The sequence below is a fragment of the Neomonachus schauinslandi genome, chromosome 2 (assembly GCF_002201575.2).
Source record: "Neomonachus schauinslandi chromosome 2, ASM220157v2, whole genome shotgun sequence".
Taxonomy (NCBI): Eukaryota; Metazoa; Chordata; class Mammalia; order Carnivora; family Phocidae; genus Neomonachus; species Neomonachus schauinslandi.
The window spans coordinates 118,735,515-118,750,897 of NC_058404.1; the positions used below are offsets into that span (position 1 = coordinate 118,735,515).

At 34.3% G+C, this 15,383-nt stretch overlaps 1 protein-coding gene across 1 annotated transcript in view; it reads left to right on the forward strand.

Moving 5' to 3' along the window:
* The window catches only part of TACR3 (tachykinin receptor 3), a 77,356-nt gene that overhangs the window by 39,134 nt on the left and 22,839 nt on the right, over positions 1 to 15,383 (forward strand). The window contains exon 3 of the mRNA XM_021680369.1: positions 2,600 to 2,750. Coding sequence (XP_021536044.1) covers positions 2,600 to 2,750 — 151 coding nt within the window. The remainder of the gene's footprint in view (positions 1 to 2,599; positions 2,751 to 15,383) is intronic.

Below are 15,383 nucleotides of genomic sequence, written 5' to 3' on the forward strand. Positions count from 1 at the left end.
CAAATAAGACATAAGCATTTCCTCCCAAGGGTTCACACATTACTTGGGAAAATAGACATATTAAAATAATATAATACAGGGGCGCCTGGGTGGCTCAGTTGGTTAAGCGACTGCCTTGGGCTCAGGTCATGGTCCTGGAGTCCCGGGATCGAGTCCCACATCGGGCTACCTGCTCGGCAGGGAGTCTGCTTCTCCCTCTCCCGCTCCCCCCTCTTGTGCTCTCTCTCTCTCACTCTCTCTCTCAAATAAATAAATAAAATCTTTAAAAAAACATTTTTTTTTAAAAAAATAAATAAAATAATATAATACATGGAGAGCCTGGCTGGCTCAGTTGGTAGAGCAACTCTTGATCTCAGGGTTGTGAGTTCGAGCCCCATATTGGGTGTAGAGATTACTTAAAACTAAAATCTTTTTTTAAAAAAAAGGTTTAAAATACTGCAATATGATATGATCAATAAATTTTATAAGTTACAAAGGTTTCTAATAGGAAAAATTTGATGACATTTATATGGGGTAGAGCTAGAGAGTTTCCTGGAGGAAGTGATAAGATCCCTGGAGATGAAAGCATTACACAAACAAAAGCAGGGTTATTATTGATTGAGAAAAAAATGAGAAAAGAAGAACTGAAGCCCAAAGGTGTTGACTGCCCTTTTAAAATCCTGGCCAGGGAAAGGCAGTTCTGGTAGGCTCTTAGTTGTGTTCCTTTCTTTTAGCATTAAAGAAACATAAACACTAGGTTAGAATGGAAATACGAATTCTATACGATAGAATTTGATATTTCATATTTTGGACCCATCTTTTAAAAAGAAAAAAAAAAACATAACTGGGCAACTGTTTGCATTTTTTAAAGATTTATTTATTTGAGACAAAGAGAGAGAGAGACTGGGGGAGGGGCAGAGGGAGAGAGAGAGAGAATCCCAAGCAGACTCCGTGCTTCCAAACATGGGGTTCGATCCCAGGACCCTGAGATCGTGACCTGAGCCGAAGTCAAGAGTTGGCAGCTTAACTGACTGAGCCTCCCAGATGCCCCTGTTTGCACTTTTTATTGTGATCATTTAAATTTTAATTCAGTAAAATCTTATGTAGTGTCCTATTTTTCCCTTTAACAATAACAAGAATACAAATATAATGGTCATCTTTTAAAGCAGCTGTTTTATCAAACTGGTCTATACCCAATGTCCAGATTTTTTTTTATTTTAAGTTTTTATTTCAATTCCAGTTAGTTAACATGCAGTATAATGTTAGTTTCAACTGTACAATATAGTGGTTCAACAATTCCATGTAATACCCGGTGCTCATCACAAGTATACTCCTCAATCCCCATCACTTATTTAATCCATCCTTCCACCACCCTTCCCTCTGGTGACCATCAGTTTGTTCTCTATTGTTAACAGTGTTTCTTAATTTGTTTCTCTCTCTTTTTCTTTTCTTTGCTCGTTTGTTTTGTTTCTTAAATTCCACATATGATTGAAATCATATGGTATTTGTCTTTCTCTGACTGCCCAGAGTCCAGATTTTTAAAGAAAAATATTAAGAAGTACTTATTGAAGGAAAAGAAGGCAGTGGTTATTAAACCGAGTACTGTTATTCTATCTGATATTAATAAATCTTAGCTGTATAACAAAATAAAAGTAACCATGATAATAAAATTAAATTATTTGTTGACCGAATTGCTTCCCACTGACAGTAATTCATTATTTAATAAGCTATCAGGAAACGGGAAGGCAAGGAGATTTAAGATTCTCTTTACAAAGAAACAGATATTGAGAAGACTAGTGTTCCAAATTCTTTAATTACTTTAAAGCCTTCCTAAGACAGTGGAAATTACGCAAAACTTCTACAAATTCTAATTGTGTGGTTATGTTATCAGTTGCCTTCCTATTCCTCCCCAACTGCATCCTTATAATTTTGATTGAAAGCTATGAAGTCCTAGAATTTAGTTTGCTAAAAGTATCATGACACTGGTGTGACTAAAATATCTGAATATTATTTACCAAATTAATAATGCTATCAGATGTGTCATGATGTTGGAAAAATGCATGTCAATGTCATTACCTGATTTTCTTAAATTACAGTCATATAGCTGGTGGATCCAAAGTGGCTTAGAGTATCTAGTTACATTTTTTATTCAGATAGAAAACAATTTATTTCAAATATGACTGTTGTTGCAGAGATATATAGAATAATTTTACATATGAGAAAATATCTGTCAGTTGATTCGTTTATTCTGTCTTATCTCTTTCTCTCTGATGATAAATTTAATTAGATTAGCTGAACAATTACCAAGCAAAGAAATGGCATTCATCCTGAACCTCTAGGCAGGAAGAACATGGATAGTTTAAATCAGGACTGCAATGCATCTATAGTTTTTGCATATGAATCAGAGATTGACAAAGATCAACTGGTAGCATTTGGATGCCTGTAGTAGACAATAACATGATATCTTGATGGATTTGGGAAATGAGGACTTGGAGAAAATGTGGAAATAATCTTTGGAATTTTCAATTATTATTTAAAAGGGAATGAATTCGAAGTTCCACATATTGCATCTCGATATGCTCTTCAGCATGTGTTTTTTTTTTTTTTTCATTTCTTGCAGTTACCATATTATTGTCATTATACTGGTGTACTGCTTCCCATTGCTCGTCATGGGTGTCACATACACCATTGTTGGAATTACTCTCTGGGGAGGAGAGATCCCAGGAGATACCTGTGACAAGTATCATGAGCAGCTAAAGGCTAAAAGAAAGGTACTGTTCCATTATCATTTTACCTAGCATTTGTGTTAGTGGCCCATCAGAGAGGGGAAAACCTAGTCATGGCATTTTAATATAATACGATTGGATGCTTTACTCTTATTTTTTTGTCTTGTTTTCATTCTTTCTATCAATTTTTTCTTTTAATTTCTTTATGTCTTCTATAAGCACTGTCTATGTACAGTATCAGTCTGGAATACAATCAGTTTCTTATAGCAGGACTTGCACTACCTTTTGCAGAGTGTTCTCAATTACTCCACCTGAAACTTCTGAAATTTCACTTGAAGTTCCAGTGATTATATTTCTGCGGCTATAGCTACCTTTGTCCTTTATTGAACCGAATGCCTCTGATGTCCTCTAATCTTCCAGCAGCTTCTTTTATCCCAGGAATCTCTCCTAGTAGGTGCTATAATTTCCAAATACCCATCTATCCATCCCTATCCCCCTACACATGCCTCCCCTACTCCCCCAGCCCCATCTGGTTTCTAGCCAGCCATCATGTAAGCCTGATTAAAAGATGCGAGCTGCACTAATGCTCTTCTATGACTTACTGGGTGGCAAGAAAAAGCTTATTTTTGAACAATTCACATGAAACAAAAAGCCTCTAAAAATTATTATATTGACATTTTATTAGGATTTTTTTAATGAAGATTTTTTCTACCATCACGTGACTCAAGTGAGATTTTTAAGAAATTTGTGGAGTTGAAAAGAATCCTAGAGTCATCTATTCCATCTTCCTCTCTCCAGTCAATGTGTTCCTAATACAAATCAGAGAGGTTTTCCCAAAGATGAAAGAGTCATACTGATTATGCCAATTATTATTTATTCCATTTATGATTCATTTATTTATTTATTTATTTGAGAGAGAGAGAGAGAATGAGAGAGAGAGAGCATGAGAGGGGGGAGGGTCAGAGGGAGAAGCAGACTCCCTGCTGAGCAAGGAGCCCGATGTGGGACTCGATCCCGGGACTCCAGGATCATGACCTGAGCTGAAGGCAGTCACCTAACCAACTGAGCCACCCAGGTGCCCACGATTCATTTATTTATGTAGAACTACTAATTATTACATGGACACTTCCCTTAAAAAAAGCACTCAACAATTTAAAAACCACTTACCTACAAATTCTCACTTAACAAAGATCAATCACGTTTTAAAATCTAATGTAGCAAATTGATTCCATTTTAGTACTGTTATGTTTTTCCTGTTTTAATTAAATAATGGAAGATAAGATTTATGTTCAGCTCACATTTTATCATGGTCTCTAGTATTTGAAAAAAAAAGTAGCATGAACTTCTGCACATTAATTTAGTCATTTCAGCCTATAATATGGATAAAGTTATAGATTTATTTCTCTTTCAAAGAAACTTACCTTAAAAATGAAGTGCACAATTAAACTATGCCTTTAGCACAGAACAACAACAACAACAAAAAAAACCTAAGTCTAGAAGAACAACAGTAACACACATCTTAAATGAACAGTTTCTCTTTCTACTTTGTAATTTCAGCTCATTTTCCAACATCGTGCTCATATTGCAGAATACTTTTGAGAGTAATATTTTTTTAGCTATGTTTTAGGGGTCATCACATTAAATAACTGATAGCTATTTCAGAATAATGTCTGTGTCTATAGAACCCACATAGTTTCCCATCTTTTATTTCTTTCTTTTGGTTTAGGCATCTCTTTTTTTTTACATTTTTTTTTCTTGTTCACTCCTAAACAAATTAAAATAAGCCCAGTAATTGTTGATGATTGTTCTCTTTTTCTCATATTCATGTAATATTGTCTAGCAAGAAATGAAAAGTTAATGTGAGTGTTCCGTTTTATTTTTTATTTGAGTCCCAGAGGGAAGAAAAGCAAGAGGGAATATTTTTGTCTTTGCACTTCTATAACTGATGAGAACAATGCATAAATATTTACTTTTTATTTCATTACTCTACAATTTCAAAGTATAAATACCAATTCAAACTGAGAGAGTGACCCTTCTAGAACATTTCAAAAAAGTAAGACATTTAAAAGTTCCAGTCCATATTTCTGTCATACTGTGTTCTGGGCTAAAATAAGACAAAATGATATCCATGACATGGACTTCTCATAATTAATCACCTTGCCCTTGGATTTCTTTCACAGGCATGTATTTGAATGATCATCGGTATCTCAGAAGTAACACTCATTTTGTCTAAAATTTTTAAATTTCAAAATAGAGCTGGCTTTTCTCTTAATTTCTTTATTTGTACCTAAAATTAAAATATTGTCTGATATGGTCTGGGATACAGTTATTTATCTAGTAATCATATGTTTTTTATATTTTAATATGACAACTTAGTTTAAAGATGTAAATCCTACTCTGGATGAGCACTTTAATTATATGCTATCATTTAAAGAATACATCCTTGATAATACAGATTGGACTTCAGAGATTAAATAAGAGGGAATCAGTTATGACAGTACAAATTCATGATGACTGTGAGGAAAGAAAAAACTCCATAAACAACTCTGAGTCAGCCTCCTAGTAATAAGAGAGTAGTGGAGCCCCCAAAAACACATGAACAAGAATAAATGAAATTTAGGCAAGTCACTGAGATCTCTGCCACCACTGAGAAGCATTACTTCCATTTCTCTTTCTCCCACAATCTGCAGGAATTATGCTCAATTTAAAATATTATACATTAAATTCTCTGAAGAACAGCCAGTAAAATAAATTACTATGTCTAAACCATAATGAATTTAGCAACCTAAAAATTAAACTAATACGAAACTTTCAGATAATTAAGGATTAACTTCCCCACTCAATCTTTACATATGACCTGCCTAAGTATATATATAGTCTGAAAATAATACCAGTAGTTCTAGCCAGCACCAGGTAAAAAAAAACTAAACTAAACTAAATTATTAGTCTTGAGAAATAAGTTAATACCTCTAGAAATATTTCCTCATCATTAAAATTGGAGTGTTGAAACTGAAAATCAGTATTAAAATTCGATGGCTCTAAACAGCTCGCTAAACTCTAGGAGGTAATAGGTAGGATTGTCTGACATTTGAGTCACATATATAGAACCAGTCTTCCAAAAATATGTTAGCAATCACATTAATAAACTCTTATGTAAGTGTATTTTACAACTTCACAGCACTTTGTTTACCTCATAGTACAATGAGGTATCCTTAATTTATAGCAAATGTGCTAGATTTTTAAATATTGTATGTTATATACCCATTGGCTTTCAATATAAGTCTATTTAAATATGCATATTGAAATAATAATGTACCTTTAATGTAATAAAGTGGTTAACTTAAATCCAGGCACTTTAAATAAGATTATCTTCAAATAGTAGCAAAATATAAAGTTTCAATTAATATCACAGAATCCCCAGAGTCTTAGCTCTCACTGGTTCTATTTTTTTTTTTTTTGGTAGTAATTGGTTAATATTCTTGCCAAAGCTCTCCTTCAGGAAATGTGCATTATTTTGTACACTGCTATAACATTCAAATTGAAAATTGAAATTATAATATTTTTATACATTTTTAAGAGAATGCTTTTCTAACATTATCCTGTTTGCTGAGCTTGTTATACTAATGCTTACATTCCAGTGTAAGAATAATTTAGTGTCCAGAAGAAAAAACTGATCCTGTTTATTTTGCTTACTGGTGGATATAGTCACAGATTTTGGCTACCTGTGGTTGAAACGCTGTGCATGAAAGCAATCTACTTGAAGTCATAACAATTATATGACAAAATTTGAAACTGTATCTCTTTATGTTGGCATATAAAAAGTCAGATTTTAAATATCTAGTGGTCAACTCACAGGCTGATTTTAAAATACATTTGCAGTTTTAAAAATGTATTCTAGAATGACAGATCTGATCAGAACTTAAAATTTCATGAATCCCTTGCTTACTGCTATTATGGATTAAAATCAAATGCAATATAAGGAAGAAATGAGTACGGGGTGCTAACATCTCATATTTAGGATGTTTTGGTAAAAAAAAAAAATCAAGTATGTTCTTTGATGTTTTTTCAGTCCTGTCAATATTGTTCCATTTCCTTAAGTATCTAGAAATAAGAAAACTATAGATACTGTCTCAGAAGCCATTGTAATGCTTATTTGAGTTAGGATCTTATCTACAACTAAATCTACACAGCTACAGTTTGAAAGCTACACTTTGGAAACAGACAAGAGTTCCTATCCATCTCTCCCACTTAGTATTCTCATATACTGACTACTTTCTTGGCAATGTGGGTGAAAAAAAAGTAGTGACATTCTTTTATAAATGATATTAAATTCTTGGCAATGACAAAATATATCCCAAAATATATGTGTGAGTCTGCTGACATCTTGGAGTAACTATGTAGAACATAAATTCCAGAAGACCAGTGATAAGCAAGATGGAAAGAAAATAAATTATGTTTATTAATAGGTATATGAGTTGGACATAAAACATAGCTTAATACTTTAAATAATTATAATTATTAAATTCATCTATCAGAAAAATAAATGGTGGCTAGATAGAGAATGAAAACAATGGTAAGAACTATATCAGATCAACTTTAACTCATTCATCAAAGGTGATATATTAAAAGTTCCTATTGTAGAAATACCACTGACAAAGTTTGTCTGATATCAGAAAAAAAATTGCTATCTTGTAATATCCTTATAAACCAGATAAAGAAAAATGGCCTTGTTGCAAATCATATTAGTATTGATTGAATTTGGACACTCCATGTGTGCTGATGAAAAGAATGATGTCAGTCTAAACAGAGGCTTTGAGGGGCACGCCACAGAGCTCTAGCCTCGGTACTACCTCATTCAAAACTGATCAATAACAAGAATATCAACTCTGTGGCCATGATAAATAAATCTACATATAGAGACAGAATATTAGATGACTGAATTAAGATCTAGGAAGACCTAGAACACAGTGCCATGTGCATGATAGGTTGTGCATGATAGGTTGTGCATGCTGTATGGTCTTGATCCGTTGGCTGACCAAAAAGGGTGGGGTCTTGGATGTCAATGATCTCTATTCTTTTTTTTTTTTTAATTTAAAGATATTTATTTATTTAGAGAGCAGGGGGAGGAACAGAAGGAGATAGAGAATCTCAAGCAGACTCCATGCTGAGTGCAGAGTCCGACCTGGGGCTCATTCTCATGACCCTGAGATCATGACTTGAGCTGAAACCAAGAGTTAGGTGCTTAACCAACTGAGCCACCAGATGCCCCACCAACTGATCTCTATTCTGGTTACTGTCCTATCAGTGTGATCTTAGACACATCTCTTTAACTTTCAGAGTCCCTGTTTACTTAAGACTGTGGAGGTTTGAGAAAGGACCTTTCGTATTAAAATTCGGTGGTTCTAATGCCCAGCATCATGCCTTTTACAAAGCAGGCACTTAGTTCCTGTTGATATTTCCCTCTTCTTGAGCCATTTTCTACCTTTTTCAATATGGAGAACATAAAACTGAATGCAGAACTCATGCCCAAACATTAATATCTGACTCTCACTTTACTCCTTTTAATAAATCAATGATTTGTGTTTAAGATGGCTGTGGACTTTATCAAGACTTACCTTTGAGATAAATTACATTAAAGATAAAATCCATTTCCAAGTGGCCTAGAGTTGTTTTTTTTTTTCTATGCATTAATTTAACAAAAAATATAAATGGAAAATTTCCTGTGACTACATTTAACCAAAGTAACAACAACAGCTCAACCACAAGGGGAGAAAGAGTTACTTTCAATTTTTCAGATTTAGCCTATAAGCCTCTTAGTCTTGGAAAATATCCGTTAAAACAAGGTGAATCAATAATTTGATAGCACATTTCCTTTTCTGTGTTTTAATATTTACATCACATTTTATGCTATTAATGTGATTTTTTTTCCCTAGCAATTGTCTTCCTTTAGCTACCCAGCTGTAGCAAATAAAGTAACACAGCATGTGCATATTTTTCTAAAAGAGAGCTCACTGTGCAATGTCAGCAGTGGAAGGCGTTCAGATTAATTGGGAATCTGCTGAAATGCTGGCTTTGTGAATAAACTAGAAGTTTTGTGTCTGACTCTTTCCCCATAAACAGTTGTTCTATCTTTATGTACTTCACTTTGTTGCAGTAAAAAAAAAACTTGATATTATCTATAGGATTTAGATTTCAAATGCTAATACATTATGTAAATGTACAAGCGAGTATGTAAGTCAGTGTGATTTTCCTATCTTTGTGTCCCTTCCTCATTTCTGTGTCTCCATGACACATTTCCACTTATTTCCATGCATCTTTCCCCAATAATTTGGCATAATAATATTATTATAAATGTTGTTGATCATAAAACCATATATCCCTTTTAAAATCTCTATATTTTAAGAAATACATATCTTCTCATGTCTTCTTTCCTTTAAAATGTATACATTTTAGGTATAGGTATACATATATATAGGTATATATATATATATATATATATATAAACCTAAAGTTTATACAGGTATAAAACCAATATTTTAGTAGTAGATTTTCTAGGGAAATGAAAATAAAGAACTATAAAATATCTTTTTTAAGTTTTTGTCATGTATCACAAAATATCTCCCCCACAAAGAAAAATAAATATTGTAAGCACTTTTATATAGAAGTTCATGATAATTTATCAACTATTTTTCATTCATATATTTTGAGAACAGTTTGTGTTTTGGCCGATGAATCAATGAGCATCATTAGAACATATCTGCTCTTTTTATTTTGAAAATTATATAAATACTTTAGTCCATCAGGATATGATGAAAATTTATATGAATTGGGTCTTTAAAAACCTTGATGTCTTCAAGGAAAAGAACTGAGATCAAAACAAGGCAAAAAGTACCTGAAATTTATGATAGATAGGAATAATATTACCACGAAATACTTCTAATTGAAATAGTGAAGCTTAAAGAAACTAATAGCTGCTCTGTCTCATTAACTTCTACCCCACCCGGGGACTACAACCCACAATTAGGAGTGCCTCCTACACCTGAGCTTTGCATTGACTGCAGATGCCACTTAGTTGCAATCTTCTCCCTGCTCTCTATGGGTGGCAGTGGATGGCAATCATTTTGAAAAACCTAGAAAAGTTTCTGTGTATTTCTTTCTGGTTTTCCAGAGGTACTCAAGAAGAGGAGGGGTTTACTCGTTTTTGAAAAGATAGCACTTGTGGAGGAAATGTCTGCAGCCCTTCAGTGCTTGGCAATTACTTGAAAAGATTCCTCCATGGATTACCCATTAATAGTTTTCATTCTGCAATCAGAGGTTCAGAGAAGATTGGGATCAGGTTCAGAAATCGTGGAATTCTCACAGGAAAATTAAGCTTAGCATATGAAATCTATAACAAGTGCTACAAAATCAATATGCAGGAATCTGTTGCATTTCTATACACTGATAACAAACTATCAGAAAGAGAAATAAACAAAACAATCCCATTTACAACTGCATCAAAAAGAAGAAAATACCTAGGAATAAATTTAACCAAGGAGGTGAAAGGCCTGTACACTGAAACATTGATGAAAGAAATTGAAGACAACACAAATAAATGGAAAGATACTCCATGCTCATGTATTGGAAGAATTAATATGTTAAAATACCCATACTACCCAAAGCAACCTACAGATTCGATGCAATTCCTATCAAAATTCCAATAGCATTTTTTACAGAAAAAGAACAAACAATCCTAAAATGTGTATGGAACCACACACACACACACACACACACATACCACACACACACACACAAAACCCAAATAGCCAAAGCAATCTTGAGAACGAAAAACATAGCTGGAGGGATCATACTTCTGATTTCAAACTATATTACAAAGCTATAGTAATTAAAACAGTATGGTATTAGCATAAAAAACAGACACATCAATCAATGGACCAGAAATGACAGCCTAGAAATAAACTTACATATTATTTTACAACAAAGGAGCCAAGAATATAAAATGAGAAAAGGCCAGCCTGTTCAATAAACGATGTTGGGAGAACTAGACAGCTATATAGGAAAGAATGAAACTGGACCACTGTCTTAAAATTCTCAATACTTCAGGACACACAAACACACAAATGCACACACAAGAATAGTATCAATTATTATAGGTTTTACAAAATCACCATATGGATAGATGAGATTGAATCAAATCTTCTACTGGTTTTTGTGTGTTTGTTATTTAAAACTTAGATCTATCTGAAGTTTATATAAGCTGTAGAATGAGAAAACAGTTTTATTTTCTAGATGCTCTTCTGTTGTACCTGCCATTATTTACTGCATGAGCCATCTTTTCCAACACTAACTTAAAATGTCACAATTATCATATCCTAAATTCTTAAATGTGTTTGAGACCCAGGAGACTTTCTATTCTCTTCTGTCTGGCTGTTTATGCATTATCACCATATAGGTTAAACTAATGAAACTTAATGTATTTTAATATCTGACAGGGTGACTCTCCACTCCATTTATCTTTTTTCTTTCCAGAATTTTCTAGCTATTCTTACATGTTTATTTTTACATAAAAATGTTATAAAATCATTTTGTCTAGTTAAAAATGATTTTTGATTTTGAAATTAGATAACATTTATTAACTTTGAGAGAACTGGACCATAAATATTTAGTAAGGGAAAAAATGGAATGGGTTGATGAATGGCTAAACCAATGGCATTCTTTTACATTACTTGAGACAATTGAATGTAATGACTGGGAACAGAGACTCTTAGTGTGCCAAGTTCAAATGTTGATTCTGGCACCTATCTTGGGCTATATACCTATCTGAGCCTCAGAGAGGTTACAACCCTTATAAAATGAAGGAAAAATAATAATAATGCATATACATGTGGCTGTATAGAGATTAAATGAGGCAATGAATGTTAAGTACTCCAAAGAGTGGCTAGCACATAGAACTGTTCTCAGTAAATGGTACTTGTTAATGCCAGTACTTTACGGTGAATATATATGCCGGTATTGTAGAGATCAGAAAGCATCATGTGATAGCAAAGTAAAGAGGTATAAAATTGGCCATTTATCTTTTTAAATATAATATTGACCTACATTGTGTTTGTGTGTGCTCTTAATCCCCTTCACTTATTTCATCCATCCCCCTATCCACCTACACTGACTTCCCTTCCACATATATATTACTTAATTCTCACAATATGTATGTGACTTTTTCTTGCTTTACAGAAAAATGAAACTGAGTCTCAAACTTATAAAATTAATAGGTGGCAGAACTTGGACTTGAATCCTGGACAGAAGTTTTTAAGGCTGTGTTTTTTTAGAGAACTACTTAGTTCAAATAACCAGTTTTCAGGATGGTACTTTATGTCTGAGTATTATTTGTATTATACAAGGTGCATTTTTTTTTAAAGATTTCATTTATTTATCTGACAGAGAGAGACACAGCGAGAGAGGGAACACAAGCAGGGGGAGTGGGAGAGAGAGAGAAGCAGACTCCCTGCTGAGCAGGGAGCCCGATGCAGGGCTCGATCCCAGGACTCTGGGATCATGACCTGAGCCGAAGGCAGACGCTTAACGGACTGAGCCACCTAGGCGCCCCTACAAGGGGCATTCTTATATACTGTCTGTACTGAGCTTCATAATTTCCCTGAGGAAGTAGGCCTGTTGGAAGGTGTTTTCTTCCACTAACAAACTGAAGCTCCTGGAAGGTGAAAGTGTCCCAAACTTACACAGCTGATAATTGTATACGTGGAGTCCATTCAGTACTATGGAATGCAAGATGACCATTTCTTCCGTTATATTCAACTGCAAAGAACTGGCAGCTACCCTTAGCCAGTCTTTTGTGCATTAAAAATTTCTTCCTGGTCATTCCATTACACATCCTGATTTACTCTAGACTAGTGCTGTCCGATAGAAATTTCTGCAATGATGGAAATGTTCTGTATCTCGACCGCCCAGTGGGATAGTCATTAGCCACATGCACCCAATGAATGAACACCAAGTACAGCCACGATAACAAGAAATGAAAATTAATTTACTTTATTTTATTAATGTACATTGAAATTTAAATGCCACATCTGGGTAGTGACTACCATATTTTTATCAGTGCTACTCTAAAAAGGCATAAAAGCAATAAACCATCTAGTTATTTTACAACTAATGTTTACTCTCATTTACTGTGATAATGTAGTAAGAATTGAAGAAAATTAATAATCCTACCATGAGGTTCATAAAAAACTAAGATTCCTTTACTTTAACATTTTGCTCGTAGAATTCTGGTATTTGAAATATTTTTTCTCTATTCTTGATTCTTATTACATGTTATCTGTATTTTAACTATCTTGTGTCACATATATACACTTATTTTGGCTACTAAGTTTCTTGAGCCATAAGTAAAGATTTCTTTATAAGAAAAGGGCCATCATGACTTCCTTACATTTCTGACATCATGCCTAACACAAATACATGTAACATATTTGTACAGTGTTAATGGGGAAAAAACAAAACAAAACATGAACTGTGGAGTCCGATAGGCTGGTTTGATTCCTGGATTATTGGCTACTGGTTCTCTCACCCTTAATCTCTCACCCTCCATTTCTCATTTATAAAATACCAAAATACTATTTCTTTTCTTGAAACTTTTTGATGAGGGCTAATCAAGATAATGTATGTATTAAAGTGTCTGGTACCTAATGCTCATAAATATGCAATTCTAGTCTACACTTACTTTCATCTATTCATGAGACAAAAATAAACCTAATTATGATCACTAATAAAAATAATGCTTATGATAGCTTTATAAAAGCAACAGCATTTATTATTCTTGTTATGTACCAGACACTTGATTTAGGTGCTTTAAATAGATGAGCCAATGGAATTCTGACAACCACATGAGGAAAGTACTATTATTATTTCATTTTACAGATGAAGAAGCAGTCAATAGATGGGGTAAGGAATTGCCTAGTCTCCTGAATGATAAAGTCAGGATTTGAACCCAGCAAATCTGATTCTAGAGAATGTGTTCCTTTTTTTAAGATTTATTGATTTATTTTAGAGAGAGAGTGCACACGCGCATGGGGGGGGAGAGGCAGAGGAAGAGAGAGAATCTCAAGCAGACTCCCCTGCTGAGTGCAGAGTCTGATGCAGGGCTTGATCTCAGGACCCTGAGATCATGACCTGAGCCAAAGTCAAGAGTCAGATGCTTACCCGACTGAGCCACCCAGGTGCCCCTAGAGAACATGTTCTTAACCTCTCTATTATACTGATCATTTCCATACTTTGCTCCAAGTATGGGGGTGGGGGGAGTAAATAAGATAAAAGAATTCTTCACTTATTTTTCAATTTATTTAATTACCAGTAATACAATTGAATTATATTATTGTATTATTTATTGACATATTCTGAATTAAAAGGCTTTTGAAGATTAAACTAACCAAAATACATAACATTGTTTTTAAAGAATAATTATTTCCCAGTACTAGCAGTCAACTTAAAATTTATTTCCAGTGGGCGCCTGGGTGGCTCAGTTGGTTAAGCGACTGCCTTCGGCTCAGGTCATGATCCTGGAGTCCCGGGATCGAGTCCCGCATCGGGCTCCCTGCTCGGCAGGGAGTCTGCTTTGCCCTCTGACCCTATCCCCTCTCATGTGTTCTCTCTCATTCTTTCTCTCTCAAATAAATAAATAAGATCTTTAAAAAAATTTTATTTCCAGTATCAGCAATCAACTTAAAAATTAATTGTTAGAAAACAATCCATCAGTAAACTAAGACTGCATGTATTTACCAAACTGAAGAGGCGTCTATTTTAGATATGCAAAAATGTGCACTAAAAATGTGTCACTGATCATTAAAAATTGTAAGTCAGCTCAATATATAGTATTATTTTGTTTTTTGTTCAGATCAATTTTTAACGTGCTAAAGCTCCTTTTAATACCTAAGAAATAAAAACAACAAGCCCCCCCCAACAAACTGCCCTTAGTTACTATAACATCCTAAAGCACACTGATATTAATTAATGGTTTTGCAGCAACTAAAGCAATTTCACAATAATTACACTGCCATTGCCAAATATCAGTAGACAGATATAAATACAACTGTTTCTTATATTTGGAGAAAATTTAGATTTGTAAAGCCAAATAAGCACAACATTTTGTGTGTGCCAGACAGCAAGATGAAAAGAGAGGGATTAAGGGAAGGAAAGAAAACTAGGAAGGAGGGGCGCCTGGGTGGCTCAGATGGTTAAGCGTCTGCCTTCCGCTCGGGTCATGATCCCGGGGTCCTGGGATCGAGCCCCACATGGGGCTCCTGGCTCCGCCGGGAGCCTGCTTCTCCCTCTCCCTCTGCCCCTCCCCCTGCTCATGCTCTCTCTCTCTCTCTGTATCTCTGTGTCTCAAATGAATAAATAAAAAATCTTTAAAAAAAAAAGAAAGAAAACTAGGAAGGAGAGTGATACACATGATCTGTAACAAAAAAGATGAAAGGTTTTATAATACAGTGGAAGGAAAACGGATTCAGGACAGCTGAGCGCTAGACCTGGTGTATTTCAGCATTCTCTTGTTTGAATCACCACTTTTCTCTGGGCTCATTGTCTTATTTGTAAAATGAGAAGATTGAGATATATCATCTCTAAGTTCTCTTCCAACTATAAATATCCATGATTGAGGTTCATGAATTA